Here is a 16,413-nt window from a genome sequence, read left to right as displayed (position 1 = left end):
ACCCACATACCTATGGTCACTTGATCTTTGACAAGGGAGCAAAAACCATCCAGTGGAAAAAAGACAGCATTTTCAACAAATGGTGCTGGCACAACTGGCTGTTATCATGTAGAAGAATGCGAATTGATCCATTCCTATCTCCTTGTACCAAGGTCAAATCTAAGTGGATTAAGGAACTCCACATAAAACCAGAGACACTGAAACTTATAGAGGAGAAAGTAGGGAAAAGCCTCGAAGATATGGGTACAGGGGGAAAATTCCTGAATAGAACAGCAAAGGCTTGTGCTGTAAGATCGAGAATCGATAAATGGGACCTCATAAAGTTGCAAAGCTTCTGCAAGGCAAAAGACACCGTCAATAAGACAAAAAGACCACCAACAGATTGGGAAAGGATCTTTACCTATCTTAAATCAGATAGGGGACTAATATCCAATATATATGAAGAACTCAAGAAGGTGGACTCCAGAAAATCAAATAACCCCGTTAAAATATGGGGCTCAGAACTGAACAAAGAATTCTCACCTGAGGAATACCGAATGGCAGAGAAGCACCTGAAAAAATGTTCAACATCCTTAATCATCAGGGAAATGCAACTCAACACAACCCTGAGATTCCAACTCACACCAGTCAGAATGGCTAAGATCAAAAATTCAGGTGACAGCAGATGCTGGCAAGGATGTGGAGAAAGAGGAACACTCCTTCATTGTTGGTGGGATTGCAAGCTGGTACAACCACTCTGGAAATCAGTTTGGTGGTTCCTCAGAAAATTGGACATAATACTACCAGAGGATCCAGCAATACCTCTCCTGGGCTTATATCCAGAAGATGTTCCAACCGGTAAGAAGGACACATGCTCCACTATGTTCATAGCAGCCTTATTTATAATAGCCAGAAGCTGGAAAGAACCCAGATGCCCCTCAACAGAGGAATGGATACAGAAAATATGGTACATTTACACAATGGAGTACTACTAAGCTATTAAAAGAAATGAATTTATGAAATTCCTAGGCAAATGGATGGATCTGGAGGGCATCATCCTGAGTGAGGTAACATATTCACAAAGGAACTCACACAATATGTACTAACTGATAAGTGGATATTAGCCCAAAAACTTAGGATACCCAAGATATAAGATACAATTTGTTAAACGCATGAAATTCAAGAAGAACGAAGACCAAAGTGTGGACACTGTGCCCCTTCTTGGAATGGGGAACAAAACACCCATGGAAAGAGTTACAGAGATAAAGTTTGGAGCTGTGAAGAAAGGATGGACCATCTAAAGACTGCCATATCCAGGGATCCATCCCATAATCAGCTTCCAAACGCTGACACCATTGCATACACTAGCAAGATTTTGCTGAAAGGACCCAGATATAGCTGTCTCTTGTGAGACAATGCCGGGGCCTAGCAAACACAGAAGTGGATGCTCACAGTCAGCTATTGGATGGATCACAGGGCCCCCAATGGAGGAGCTAGAGAAAGTACCCAAGGAGCTAAAGGGAACTACAACCCCATAGGTGGGACATTATTTTGAACTAACCAGTACCCCAGAGCTCTTGACTCTAGCTGCATTTGTATCAAAAGATGGCCTAGTCGGCCATCACTGGAAAGAGAGGCCCATTGGACTTGCCAACTTTATATGCCCCAGTACAGGGGAATGCCAGGGCCAAGGGGTGGGGGTGGGTGGGTGGGGGGCTGGGGGGGGGAGTGTATTGGGGACTTTTTGGATAGCATTGGAAATGTAATTGAGGAAAATACCTAATTAAAAAAATATATATACAGAAAAAAAAAAAGTAATAAACTTCCGGGGCGGGGGGGGGGGGGACTGGTGAGATGGCTCAGTGGTTAATTTAAGAGCACTGACTGCTCTTCTGAAGATCCTGAGTTCAATTCCCAGCAACCACATGGTGGGTCACAACCATCTGTAATGGGATTCGATGCCCTCTTCTGGTGTGCCTGAAGACAGCTACAGTGTACTCATATACATAAAATGAATAAATAAATCATTTTTTTAAAAGTAAAAAAAAAATAAGCAAAAGTGTCTTGCTTTGTGAAAGACAAATGGAAATAAAACTAAAGATGAGATATCTAAATGAAATAAACTTAAAAGTATATACAGATCATATAAAAAGGCTCAAATCAAGTAGAGTACACTAGATATGAGAGAAAAAGGGTAGAAGGAAATGGGGGTAACATTATCATTAGACTACTTCCTGCTGATTAGGAATGTCTAGTTCCTTGGGGTAAGTTTGATTGTCACTGTCAGGCTAGTTTCTTTTTTGTTGTTTCTTCTTTGTGCATGACTACTTAACAAACCTCAACCAAATGCAACTACCAAAAACCAACAATCAACCAGCAACCCTCCATGCCTCTTGGGGCCCTAGCATTTATATTCCTCCTGAAAAGTCCCCAGAATCCCAAACACTATACAATGCCAGAAAATATGGGATGCTCCTTGCTAGAGCGTACAATGGACCATACTCTGCTGCTGTGCACAATCTGAAGCAGCCCCATGTCATACACCTGGGATTAAAGGATAACATATTCTTATAATATTTCTGTATCTTTAAAGAAACCAAAATTCTCACTGCAAATGGCACTAAAGTCAGATTCTGAATGTCTCTCCACCAAGTTCCATGTGTTACATGTTGCAGTCCCCTTGGAGATGACAGAGCTTTTAGAAGATCAGTGGCTAGTACTTGGGTTATTGCCATGTCTAGATCTAGGAGATTAAAGGGCATATCTCTTCTTTGCAGAAAAAGAATGTTTGTTTTTTTTTTACTAAAAGTTATTATGAACTAAGTATATTAGTAATGCAGTTCCTCGGGAGAAAGGAAGAACCCAGAGGTATATTTTCCTGAAGATACAAATATATTCAAAGAATAATAATTTACACACAATTAAAATATTTTGATGAACCTTTTATGAAGTGGATATTATAGTACATGGCATGTAGGAGATAGAGTCATGGCAATAGTTGTTATAAAAGGAACCAAATATGTAACAGGAGGTTGTAACAGGTTTTAATTACTTTATATTTTAAAGCATTCATTAATTGTACATAGAAATGGATTACATCGTGATGCTTTCATGGCTGTACATTTTGTGACTGCATCATATTTATCCTCCATTATCTCATTTGTATACCCCTTCTTTTTTACTCTCCTGTTCTTTTCCTCTTTTCAGTAGTTCATGTTTTCCTCTGATATCTTTTTGTCCCTTGATTTTACATGAAAGAAAATGCAATATTTTTTCTGAGACTGACAATATTTTTAAGATGACCTCTGTCACATTTATTCTTCTGTAATATTTTCAGGCCAAATGCTATTTGAAGAATTGTAGTACCTATACATAAGAAGTAATAAACAACAATTTGGAGCTAGTAATCTGGCTAAGTGTGGAAATCTTATAATGATTTTGCAAAGGAAACTGAGTTCAGTTTCCAGCAAGCAATTCAGGTAGCTCACAACTGCATGTAACTCCAGTAGCAGGGGATCCAACATGCTCTGCTTGCAGCTATCAACAGCAGACATTGTATGTGATGCACATAGTTGTTTTGAAGCACACACATATACACAACATTAAAAAAATTTAAATGAAAAAACTCATTGTATAAAAGACAAATTGGTGATAAGAACACTGATTGCTAGTCCAGAAGACTATGCTATTCCAGCAGGTTTTAATTTCAGCACCCAGTGTTGGTACACAAGCATGTGTGACTGCAGATTTACAATTTTTAATGCATCTTCTGATCATTGAAGATACTTTGTACAAGTGGTGCAAAAACATACTTGCAGAAAAAATCACAAACACATAAAAATAAAGGTACACACATACACATATATGAGCATGTGGGAGCATGTGTTTTTTTGTATGTGTATTTATGTTTGTGTGTGTGTATGAGAGAGACAGACAGACAGACAGAAAGGAGGTGTCAAGAAATCATTACTTGACTCTATAGACTTCAGATAAGGTCTGGTCCCCAGATATTTTTTCATATTCTCCTATATTTTTGTATAATATCACATAGTAACTTGTATATTGTGATGATTCTATGTATTTGAAATTTGCTCACTATTGGATAATTAATTCTGTAAAAAATATACTTTATGATAAAATACCTAGTGATCAAAATACATTAATAGAAGTCAGTTAAAAGATGATTGATATTTTCGAAGTGCAGTGTTACTGAACTACATTTTACAAAAGAATATAATAACTATGGCAATGTATAATAAAGATGACCATGTATCAAGTAATATTTGGAGGAAGGTATCTCTTACCACAGCAGGGTATAAACAGTTTGAAACTACACTTGATATTGCTGATGAGAACAAAGGGGCAAAATATGGGGAAGCATATTTCTAGAAATATAAATACACTTACTCCCCATAGCACTGATCCCTCAGAGTAGGTTGTAAAGATTACACGAATAGAAGATATTGAGTAAGAGATGACAAATGTGCACACCAGGATGAGAATAATTTGGGTGGCTTTGTCCTCAGGCAAGACTTTCAAAAATTGCTGAGCACTGTGGATATGCTTAACTTGTCTCTTATGTTTGTAAAGGATACTCACCATGGAAACACTTGAACATGTCATTAGACTTAGACACAGGCCATCACAGAAGCACAGTAAGAACATATACAATGCAGTTGCAACATTGTTGGAAGTGAACCATGAGCAGTACCCATAACTCATCATGTTCGTCATATTTTTGCTAGAAATGGGGCCTATCACTTTTACTGGAGTCATAATGTTTAGAAGCAGGTGCACAAGCCAACTAACTAGGCAGGAGGGACCAATGTACTTCGTGGCTTTGTGTTTAAGTATCATCAACCTAGAGTTCCTGGAGCTGATTGTGATTGCTTGGAAGCAACTCAATAGGCACATGGCATACAGAGACATCCCCCTCACTATTCGATAAATATACATTATCAGTTTACATCCAATATCATCTAGGAAATTTTTAAATCCCAAATCTGACAGTGTCTGTGGAATGCCTTTTGAGATGATAGACAAGCAGTTGGCAAATGTCAAGTGCTCTATAATCAGGTCTTTCGGCATTAAATGCTTCCCAGTGAATATCAAAATGGCATAATAAAATAGTATTGAGGAATTGCCAAGCATTCCCATTACAATCTGGGAGAAGAGTAATATTCCCACTACCAAGTTTGCAGATGTCATTTTCATCCCTATTGAAAAGGTAAATAAATTTATTATGGTTAAGAAATCCTGCTAATATATTAAGTATGCATTATTTTGTAAAGTTAGCTAGAATAAAATAGTCATCACTTATTTATATAGCACTAGCATTGAAGAATATTTCATTTTTTCTTTATAGAAGTAGATATTTCCTTATTATTAAAATGAAAAATATTGGCTATGTTTACTAAAGTTTAAAGTTTTTCCTGGATATAGTGGTGCACTCTTTAATATTAGGACTCAAGACTCAGAAACAGACAGAACTATAATTCTAAGCTTACTCTGGTCTACAGAAACAGTTTCAGAACAGTCATAGCTATATGCAAAGAATCATATTCTCAAAAAGTAATAAATAAATAAATAAATAAATAAATAAATAAAAGCAAAAAGATTAATGTATCTATTGCTTTTGACTAAACACAATAATTTGGGATCAATTTTCAAAGAAAGAATTTTTAAAATATGCCATTTATTTCTAAAATTCACATGAAAAAGAATTCAAAATTTACCAAGACAAAAAAACCAGAAAATATTTGAAAATCATATTTATGATGAATGATTGAATATCAGAATATGTAAAGAATATCTTATTTTCAGATTTGTGTTTATTTGCAAGCTTTTAATTATGTGTGTATGTTGAGAAGGTTGCATGTGAGTGTGAGTGAGAGCAGAGACCAGAGGCAGTATATACTTTTAACCATGACTCATCTCTTTACCCTAAAAGGAATATTTAAAAGTAAAATTGAAAATACATAGAATATAAAACAAGTGGGAAATGCGTGCATGACTTGCATTAATTGCCTATAGACAATTCAGAAATGTCCATAATGTGTGCAAAATGAGGCTTAGCATCAGCAATAATTAAGGGACTACAGTGATGGGATGCAAAACAAAGGTCCATCCAAGGAGGAATCATCACATCTAATATAAACAGGTGTTGAAAAATCACATAAATAAAGGCAGAAGTGCTGAGCATATGGAGAAATAAGAACCCTAATGCAGAGTTATAGGAAAGTAAAATATAGAAATTATGCAAGTTAGCGGTTTTTTCTTCAACAAAATTGTAAAATAATTACCAAGTTCCAAATGTTGTGTTACTGCATCTCTAATCATCTAGTTATCAACACTTGTTATTAATGAAAAATGCTGGAGACGGATCTGGGGACATGAGAAGATAAGGAATCACATTGTAAATGACCAGTGTTGAGTAAGGAGAAAAGAGGAATCTGCCTTTCTCTGCCATTGCCCTTTAGAGTTTCAGCAGTTCTCAGGAAGAATTTGCAAATATACCATCATTTCTTTCTTGAACGTTTGATGTGACTAGGTGCTCAGACCTTCTGATCCTGAGTGGATAGATATCCATATGCAGACAAACTGTGTTGCCTCTTTATCTCCTCACCTTGCATAACAATTAATGTTAAATTATTCTAAACCAGAAATGCTAAAACTTTCAGGGGAACATTTTACTAATATAAGATGTAGAGAGGCAACAGAACTCAATAGCACAGGAAATGTACCAAGAGTCAATGTGTAGAACTACATTAAAAATATTCTGCACATTAAAGAAAACTACCAGTCAAGTAGACATACAATCCACATATCAAAAGAAAAATCATTGACTTGAGTATTTCAGCAAGGAGCTTAAAACCTAGGATGTACAAAGGAAAAGAAGATTAAACACTCCACAAACTTTTCAGTTAACATACAGGTTAATGAAATGGGCAAGGATTTCCTTAAGACTGAAGCACAAATGTGCACTGAATGTTTTGTTTTGTTTTGTTTTGTTTTGTTTTGTTTTGTTTTGTTTTGTTTTGTTTTGTTTTGTTTTGTTTTTGTTTTGTTTTTTTACTCAAGTATTCAACTTCTTTAGCTCTTGGGAAAATGCAAATTACTAGTTTGAGACTTCATCACATGCTTTAGAATGACTACCAGTAGGATGGTAACGTACTACATGTATTAAAGAAGTAAATACAAAGAGTTCTCAAATAATTAAATTAGCATTACAATCTAATATAGCTATATAATTTTCCCATATACCTAAAGGATTCTGTGTCCTAACATAGAGATACATCCATGTAAACTGCTGATTTATTCACAATAGCAAGGAAATTATGTCCATTCTAGGAGTACATAGGCAGATAATAGAAGAGCATTACCAATACACAGTGGAATTTTGTTCATCTCTAAAATGAAAATGAAATATAATTTTCAGGAACTAGATGGAATAGCAAATAATTCAGCAAGGTGACATAGACTCAGAGGAAAAATATTTTCTTTCTCAAACAAAGGCATAGATCTCAATGTTCATATGTAGTAACTGTTGAGAAAAAAGTGGATTAGGGCAAAAAAAAGTCAAAAAGGTAAGGGGAAAACAGCGGTGTTGAAGAATCAAGGGGAGGTAATAGGACAGGGTGTCAATAAACTGAAATGGTTTATCAAGGATATGGAGAGAGGCAAGAGGGTGTCTGAAGAGTGAAGGAGAAAAGTAAAAAACAGGCTCCAAAATTAATTTGTTTGAAAATGTCATAATGAAATGAAACAATATGAATGATAATTATAATTTTTAAAAACAAAGCAAATTTTAAAAAAAGATTATGGTTTCATAGCAAATTTTGCTATTTTTTTGCTTTGTTTTTTTTTTAATTTGCTATTTAATGACAGTTCTTATAATCAATGCAATGTTACAGTCTTATGTTCAATACTTAAAATTGCCATGATCAATCCTGTCTTACTTCTCTTCTATAGGAATTTTATTATATTGGAAGTGCTGGGGATCAAACCCAAAGTGTAGTGAATGAAAGATGAACACAGTTCTATTCTTTTTGTATAAATGTTCATCAGCATGTAAAGTTGTAGAAGAATGATATTTGTAATCCCTATTTTTTGGTGATACAGTGACTGTGTTGTCATTTTATGCATGGTGTGGGACCATGAAAGGTAGCCTTTTTCTGGTTGAGCTAGGTTTAAACCCCAAAGACCCAGCAGGTATTCCTGAAAGGAACCGAAGGCGTTTGCCATGCTACCAGACACGAGGCTCCTGATAGGAAGCCTCAGCTCTCCATAATTCTGTGGCCATCAGTCCTGTAGAGCAACACCCCAAGCCCCTCCACAGGTAGAGGACATGACTACAGATAACATAGCCTCAAGGCACATCTCCATTTTAATGAGGTATCTAAAGGCCTGAAGGACTTAGCCAATTAAGCTCTCCTTCCCAGACACTCCTCCCTGCAAAATGTATTTAACCTCAGGCCCACTCTGATAAAGGGAGGCATGGTTTCACTCATCACAACTCTCTGCCAGGACAATAAGCGCCTTAAAACCACGGACTGTCTCTTCTCATCAAAACCTGCCATGGGGAACAATGGAGCAGGACTTCTCTAAAGAGCCATGTCTAATCTCACGCAGGAAGCCTGTCTGCATTCTCAGCCAGTCTCCGCCAAACCAAGCTATCCTCCTGAACAAGCCAAAGACTCTCATCCTGTCTTCTCCACTCCCCTTTTCCCTCTGGCCCCTGGCTAGATCTAGCCCTGCAGCCCCCCAACCCCCACTCCATTCTCAGTTCTTCAGCCTTACTCAGCAGTGTCTGCAGTGCTGAAAAGCTAGAACCTGCCATTCCTGGCCTCTGAGGGGCCCAGGGACCCACGAGCCTGACTCCAGCAGTTCCATAGGGACCACAGACTGTGCTTTCCCACCTCCAGAGCAGGGTCCTGCGACTTGACTTCTCACAGCCCAACCCGGACGCAGGACACCATTTTAACCCACAGCATGAAATCATCTGAGGAAAAAAAGTATTGGCTGAGTCCCTGATATTTTCTCTGAAAAACATAGTATAAATGTACATTCCCCTTGTGCTTTATACAGTTTATTTTAAATTGTAATCATTGTCCTCCTAAAAGCTATTTCTTATAGCTTTTTTTTGTTTGTTTGTTTTTTTGTTGTTGTTTTTTCTGAGGCAGGGTTTCTCTGTGTAGCCCTGGCTGTCCTGGAACTCACTCTGTAGACCAGGCTGGCCTCAAACCCAGAAATCCGCCTGCCTCTGCCTCCCAAGTGCTGGGATTAAAGGCGTGTGCCACCATTGCCTGGTGACCTATTTCTTATGCTTTATTAATTTTGTTTATATTATAAATACCTTTCTAAAAGTTCTTATGGTATAAATGTCCTATGGTAGAAAATACTTTTTCATATGAAAGAGGCATTGCTATTTCGTTGACAAATTCCAATTTTTAGTATAATTTTAAAAAGAATTAAAAGCTGTGCCTAGGAGAGGTACCTTCTTAGACTCTTCCACAACAGAGTCACTCAAAAACCATGAGAGATTCAATCATTCCACATGTCCATCAGCAACAAACTCATGGAGAAAACATGATGAGTACACACAATGGTAAAGCATTTATCCTTTGAAAAGAAGGTTGATACATACTACAACATAGACAACCACAGCAGATCTCCTATTAAGGGCTATGGCCCATTATATTGCTGCATGATTGTTTCATGTAATTACAGTGATCAACAAAAATATATAGGAACTAAATTGATGAGACCATCAAGACTTGTCAGTGGGTAAATGTGCTTTTACCTATTCCGATAATTAAAGTTCTATCAGGGATCCCATGTTGGAAAGAGAGACCAAGTTCACAAATCATGTTTTCTAACCTCCACACTGTATCCTGTTTAAGGTGGACATTCCCTCCCTAACAATATATGATTTATGTAATGAAACATTAAAAGACACTAGAATGATGATTTATGGGGCTACAAGGAGAAAGTGATAGACATTTGACTCATGGTCACCTAGATTTAGGTTGTAATGAAATCTGGAAATAACCTGCAATACATTCAGATCACTTTTCACATTACTGAACTAACTATATACTAAAAAAGTTTAACATGATAAATGTTGTAGTTTGACATTAGTTCTAATCTTCAATGTAAGGAAATTATAGTTAATATATGAAGTTCAGGTTATGTTGTATGATATAGAGCTACAGAAATGACAGTCAACTAAAGTCATAGCTGACATGGGCTCTTAGCTTAGTGATATCAAATTTAGAGTCACAATGATGCTTGCATTTTGTCTATAAAGAAGAATTGGAAGAGTGTCAGGTGTATAATGTGGTAGAGCTCTGGTTTTGTTGTTTTGGTTTGAGTTTTATGTATTAACAGAAATCTCTAACATCAAGCAGGTATATGACAGCTTCAGAAACTCTAGACAGTGGCCATGATGATAGGAACAAAGAAAGTCAAACATACCTGTGTCTATTCTCCAGAAGTATAAAGGGATATGTGGACAGACTTCATATGAGAAGACCACTGTATGTTTGTGTTCTTGCAGGTAACACATGAGCTAACCATATAAAAAACAATTTTCAGTTATATTTAGTAAAACATAGAAACAGAATCAGAAAAACATCTATCATATTTCAGAATCGCTAAAGAACCAAGACATTAAATATGAATTTAACATGCATTTACCCCTTACTTGTGATTCATTCAATTATCTCTCAATCCCAGTCTTCCATAAAATTTACTTTTTTCTAGTAGAAAAAAAATAATGCTATCATTGATAAAAATTTAATTTACTAGTATTAGTATTGTATTTTGCTCATTCCTATAATCTAACTACCTAGACACAAAAACAGAATGCATCACTTCCAGAAGTATATAAGTAGGTGAATGTGAGGATTGAAAACTACAAAGGTACTTTTGAATCACAGTATGTCTAGCCATTGCAAAGCTCTGGCTGTGACCCTTAGTGCCAGCAGTAAAGGAGCAATGAAGAATGCCATCAAATCTTCCTTTTAAAACTAACATTTAGGAAAAGAGTCACAGAAAGAGATGGAGAGAGGTAGAAAGATACAGAGACAAGACAGAGATGAGGGACAGAGGCTAAGGGAAGAAAGGAGAGAAGAAAACAAGGTTTTATCTGTGATAAAGATTCAGTAGCAGCTTATCAGAGGAACAGGGTTCACACAGTTTAGGGAGGATTAGAGAAAGTCTACTCTGCCCCGTGTTGAAATATCTCAATTTCATACAAAAACTCATTCAAGTTCCCACTCCTTAAATCAAGTTACTCTTGCCCACCTTGACTTCTTTCTTTCTTCCTTTACTCCTTCCTTTTCTTTCGACCTTTCAGCATATCTGTAGAAAAAAATAATAATAAACATTTTAAGTACAACTACTATTTTAAAAAGTCATTTGGGAAAAAAATAAAATGCATCTGAGAACAGGAGTGTGGCTTCTCCAAGGAGTGTTTTTTAAAGTCTTTAGGTCTTACTACATCTATGTTCTGGTCACTTTATCTTAGTGCTCAAAGATATCATGATGGTGCATGCTGCTATGGCAAGTGAGTCTCTACTAAACAATGGTGAGATATTTGCACTGACTTAAAGGCTCATGATTCCTTGGTATTCCATCCCAGAAGATTGGTGATTTTCAACTCAACCCTAAATTCATGACAACATCTCCACAAGGGTGTGAAGTAACTTTTAAACACCTTGGACCTGAGTTTCTGGAAGAAAATAAAACAAAACAAAAAAGTGCAAGTTACATCAGCAACTCCAAGGAAGCAATTAGGAATCACAATGGAAACATTTTTGTCATCCTTTAGAGAACAAAGGGTATGGCAGAGAGGCATGCAGAAGAAACTTCATTGTTATCAAAATATAATTAAGTTGCATGGCCTTGCCTCTGGAGATCATTTCTCTATCACCCAGCATCTGAGACAGTTTCAACACCTTAAAATTGTTTGGTCCCAAAGATACTCAGGATAATGGCTAATTGAGAAGCCAAATTAACTGCATTTTCTGACTGCCAGAATCTTACGGTATAGTAAATACCTCTTACAGAGTCCTGGCTTCTCTCTGCTTCTTGACCCTAAACTTCTCAGGCTCATGAGCTTCACTTCTTTTCTTTGCTTATTTTTTCTATAAACGCATTTTGGCCAGGTGCTCTTGGGCTCTTGGTTTTTCCCTTGTTCCTCCTCTTTTTGGTTCTTCTCTTGACAACATTGTTCTCTTGATTCCCTTGGACCTCTCTTCCATTATCTCACTTATACCACCTATCTCTCCTTTCATGGCACAGTTCAGTCTACTAGCCTTGTCTGTATACTACATTCCTTCCCTGCCCTATACACTTCCAGATGCCTGAGTCTTATGTCCCTCATCTTTACAATAAAAATCTTTTCCTCATTGATACCTTGGAGTAATCATATCCACATTTTCATTCAAAATTTTCCAAATATTATGGGGTATGAGAAAAGAGAGAGGCCATGAATGGGTATACATTGTATCCTCCAGGTCAGTGACTTACCCATGTCCTGTGTGTCATACTTCATTGGCCTTCATGATGTACAGAATGCCATTGTATGCCTACAAAACAACTTATATTTACAGTTGGTGCATAGATACTATTAGTGTGAGCCATGATAAAGAAGGCTACTGTAAAAAGCTGTAATTGAATACAGCTGGATGTAGTCATGAATTCTAAGAGGACAGCTTTCATTAAATACCATTAATTATTGGGATTTGCCTTTCTCAAAATAATGACACAAGATTTAAAAACTCACATCCATAGTAGTCACATTGTAGCAGCAGAACCAAACGGTTGCTCTTTGATCTGTCTTTATTGACTCTTGATAATGGCAGGATTTTAAATTGTTTCAACTCTATGTTTTGGAAATTAACAAAATTCTATTCTCACCTGCATTCTCCTAAAACATGATGAATGGAAGTTTTCTTTATAATATTTGTACATGAAAAAAGATATTCTCCTAAAACTAGTTACCCCGGAGCTGTAGAGATAACTCAGAAGTCAAGAACAGTTGTTGCTTTTGCATAGGACTCATCTGCATTCTCAGTATCCACTTGTTACATAGTAGCCATACCAGGTGATTCCACTTCCTCTTCTGACCTCCATGAGCACCAGGCAAATGCATAGTACACATACATGAATAAGGCAAAATATTCAAACACATAAAAGTAAATATTTTTTAAAAAAATAAAAAGTAACTAGTCACTGGGCAGCTTTTATCTTTTGAGTTTAGACAACATTAAATTCAGGGTCTTGACAAGTGTCAGGTGCTTAAATCATAGAAATTCCTTCTTTCTGTGACATCTGCTCAGGGAAAGAAAGATGAATGTGCCTAAAAATGTACAATGCTTATCACTGAAGGAAATCTTCCATTCAGAAGACTTCATATGAGCTCCCCGCCATCTTGGGCACGAACTCGGCAGAGGGTCCCCAGGTCCTGAGAGGACTTTCCACACTGCAGGCGCCTAGCACACCCAGAATCTTGGGATTACTGGTCAGTGGAACGCAACGTCTATTCCAAAAAAACAAAAACAAAAACAAAAATCCCAGAAGGTCTTGTGCCAGCAGGAATAGGGACAAAGGAAACCTGCCCGACCAGTGGCTGGGGTTCATTCCAGTCAGTGCCAGCCCGGAGCCATCTTGGGCATGAACTCAGGGGGTCCTAACACACCCAGGATCTTGGGATCACTGAGACCAGTCTACACAGGAGAGCATGTGGGGAACAAAAGCAACAAAGATTCTTAGACAGGGTACCTTCGGGCCTTCATCCTCAGCCAGGAGACAGAGCTGAGACCCAGACCCCTGGACCCCTTCCCCACCAGAGGAGAGTTGGCCTCCAGGGAGGGCGCTGACCTCTGGACTCAAGAGGTGGATCTGAGCTCCAGACTTCTGTGCACTTTCCCTGCAAGAGGAGAGCTTGCCTACAGAGAGTTCTCTAACCACTGGGTCTCAAGAGAGAGTTGGACTCCCAGGAGAGCAGACAAAGGCTAATACAATCATAGGAGGAAAAAGCTCCAGCCAGAGACAGCTAGAACATCTAACACCAGAGATGAACATATGGTGAAAGGCAAACTTAAGAATCTTATTTAAAAAATCCAAGACCACTCGGCAACATCAGAACACAGTACTCCCACCACAGCGAGTCCTGAATACCCTCAACACATTCAAAAAGCAAGATTCTGATTTAAAATCATATCTCATGATGCTGGTAGAGGACATCAAGAAGGACTTTAATAACTCACTTAAAGAAATACAGGAGAACACTGCTAAACACGTAGAAGCCCTTAAAGAAGAGACACAAAAATACCAAAAGGAATTACAAGAAAACACAACCAAACAGGTGATGGACTTGAACAAAACCATCCAAGATCATAAAATGGAAGTAGAAACAATGAAGAAATCCCAAAGGGAGATAACTCTGGAGATAGAAACACTAGGAAAGAAATCAGGAACCATAGATGTGAGCATCAGCAACAGAATACAAGAGATGGAAGAGAGAATCACAGGAACAGAAGATTCCATAGAAAACATGGACACAACAATCAAAGAAAATGCAAAATGCAAAATGGTCCTAACTCAAAATATCCAAAAAATCCAGGACACAATGAGAAGAACAAACCTAAGGATAATAGGTACGATGATTTCCACTTAAAGGGCCAGAAAATATCTTCAACAAAATTGTAGAAGAAAACTTCCCATACCTAAAGAAAGAGATGCCCATGAACATACAAGAAGCCTACAGAACTGTAAATAGACAGGACCAGAAAAGAAATTCCTCCCAACACATAATAATCAGAACAACAAATGCACTAAATAAAGACAGAATATTAAAAGCAGTATGGAAAAAATGTAAAGTAACACATGAAGGCAGGCTTATTAGAATTACTCCAGACTTCTAACCAGAGACTATAAAAGCCAGAAAATCCTGGAGAGATGTTATATAGACTTTAAAAGAACACAAATGGCAGCCCAGGCTACTATACCCAGCAAAACTCTCAATTACCATAGATGGAGAAACCAAGGTATTCCATGACAAAAACAAATTCACACAATATCTTTCAATATCAATTCAGCCCTTCAAAGGATAATAAAGGGAAAACTCCAACACAAGGAGGGAAATCATGCCTTAGAAAAAGCAAGAAAGTAATCCTTAAACAAATCTAAAAAAGATAGCCACAAGAACAGAATCCCAAATCTAACAACAAAAATAACAGGAAGCAACAATTACTTTTCCTTAATATCTCTTAATATCATTGGACTCAATTCCCCAATAAAAAGACATAGACTAACAGACTGGCTACACAAACAGGACCCAACATTTTGCTACTTACAGGAAACCAACCTCAGGGAAAACACAGACACTACCCCAGAGTAAAATGCTGGAAAACAATTTTCCAAGCAAACAGTCCCAAGAAACAAGCTGGATTAGCCATGATAATATCAAATAAAATTGACTTCCAACCCAAAGAGTTATCAAAAAAGACAAGGAGGGGCACTTCATACTCATCAAAGGTAAAATCTGCCAAGATGAACTCTCAATTCTGAATATCTACACTCCTAATTCAAGGTCATACACATTCATTAAAAAAACAAAACTTTGGTAAAGCTCAAAGCACACATTGTACCTCACACAATTATAGTGGGAGACTTCAACAACCCACTCTCATCAATTCCACAGATCCTGGAAACAGAAACTAAACAGAGACACAGTGAAACTAACAGAAGTTATGAAACAAATAGATTTAACAGATATCTACAAAATATTTTATCCTAAAACAAAAGGATATACCTTCTTCTCAGCACCTAATTGTACCCTCTCCAAAATTGACCGTATAATTGGTCATAAAACAGGCTAAAACAGATATAAAAATATTGAAATTTCCCAATGAATCCTTTCAGATACCACGGACTAAGGCTGGTCTTTAATAACAACATAAATAATAGAAAGCCAACATTCACATGGAAACTGAACACCACTCTATTCAATAACTTGGTCAAGGAAGAAATAAAGAATGAAATTAAGGACTTTTTAGATTTTATTGAAAATGAAGCCACCACATACACAAACTTATGGGACACAATGAAAGCAGTCCTAAGAGGAAAACTCATAGCTCTGAGTGTCTCCAAAAAGAAACTAGACAGAGCATACACTAGCAACCTGACAGCTCTAGAACAAAAGGAAGCAAATTCACCCAAGAGAATTAGACTGCAGGAAATAATCAAACTTAGGGCTGAAATCAAACAAGTTGAAACAAAAAGAACTATACAAAAAAAAATCAACCAAATCAGGAGCTGGTTCATTGAAAAAATCAACAAAATAGATAAACCCTTAGCCAGACTAACTAGAGGGCACAGGGACAGTATCCTAATTAACAAAATCAGACATGAAAAAGGAGACAT

The 16,413-nt window shown here is 37.1% G+C and overlaps 1 protein-coding gene across 3 annotated transcripts; it reads right to left on the bottom strand.

Moving 5' to 3' along the window:
- Nucleotides 1-2,929: 2,929 nt before the first annotated feature.
- LOC110299155 (vomeronasal type-1 receptor 4-like) lies at nucleotides 2,930-11,689 on the bottom strand. 3 transcript variants are annotated; one of them, XM_085842234.1, is made up of 5 exons: nucleotides 11,589-11,689; nucleotides 11,287-11,343; nucleotides 10,456-10,549; nucleotides 6,282-6,363; nucleotides 2,930-5,195 (listed from the first exon to the last, which is right to left on the bottom strand). In XM_085842234.1, exons 4-5 carry the CDS (start codon nucleotides 6,316-6,318, stop codon nucleotides 4,252-4,254), a joined length of 981 nt encoding a protein of 326 aa, XP_085698360.1. In that variant the 5' UTR covers nucleotides 6,319-6,363; nucleotides 10,456-10,549; nucleotides 11,287-11,343; nucleotides 11,589-11,689; the 3' UTR covers nucleotides 2,930-4,251. The 3 variants fall into 3 exon arrangements, with proteins under 3 accessions (XP_085698360.1, XP_085698358.1, XP_085698359.1); XM_085842232.1 differs by lacking the exon at nucleotides 6,282-6,363; XM_085842233.1 differs by lacking the exon at nucleotides 6,282-6,363 and having other exon boundaries at nucleotides 11,480-11,616.
- Between the last annotated feature and the right edge of the window lie 4,724 nt (nucleotides 11,690-16,413).

Source organism: Mus caroli, unplaced genomic scaffold (genome assembly GCF_978045245.1).
Source record: "Mus caroli unplaced genomic scaffold, Mus_caroli_1 scaffold_8, whole genome shotgun sequence".
In the NCBI taxonomy this organism is placed as follows: domain Eukaryota; kingdom Metazoa; phylum Chordata; class Mammalia; order Rodentia; family Muridae; genus Mus; species Mus caroli.
This window is presented reverse-complemented; position numbering and strand designations above follow the sequence as displayed.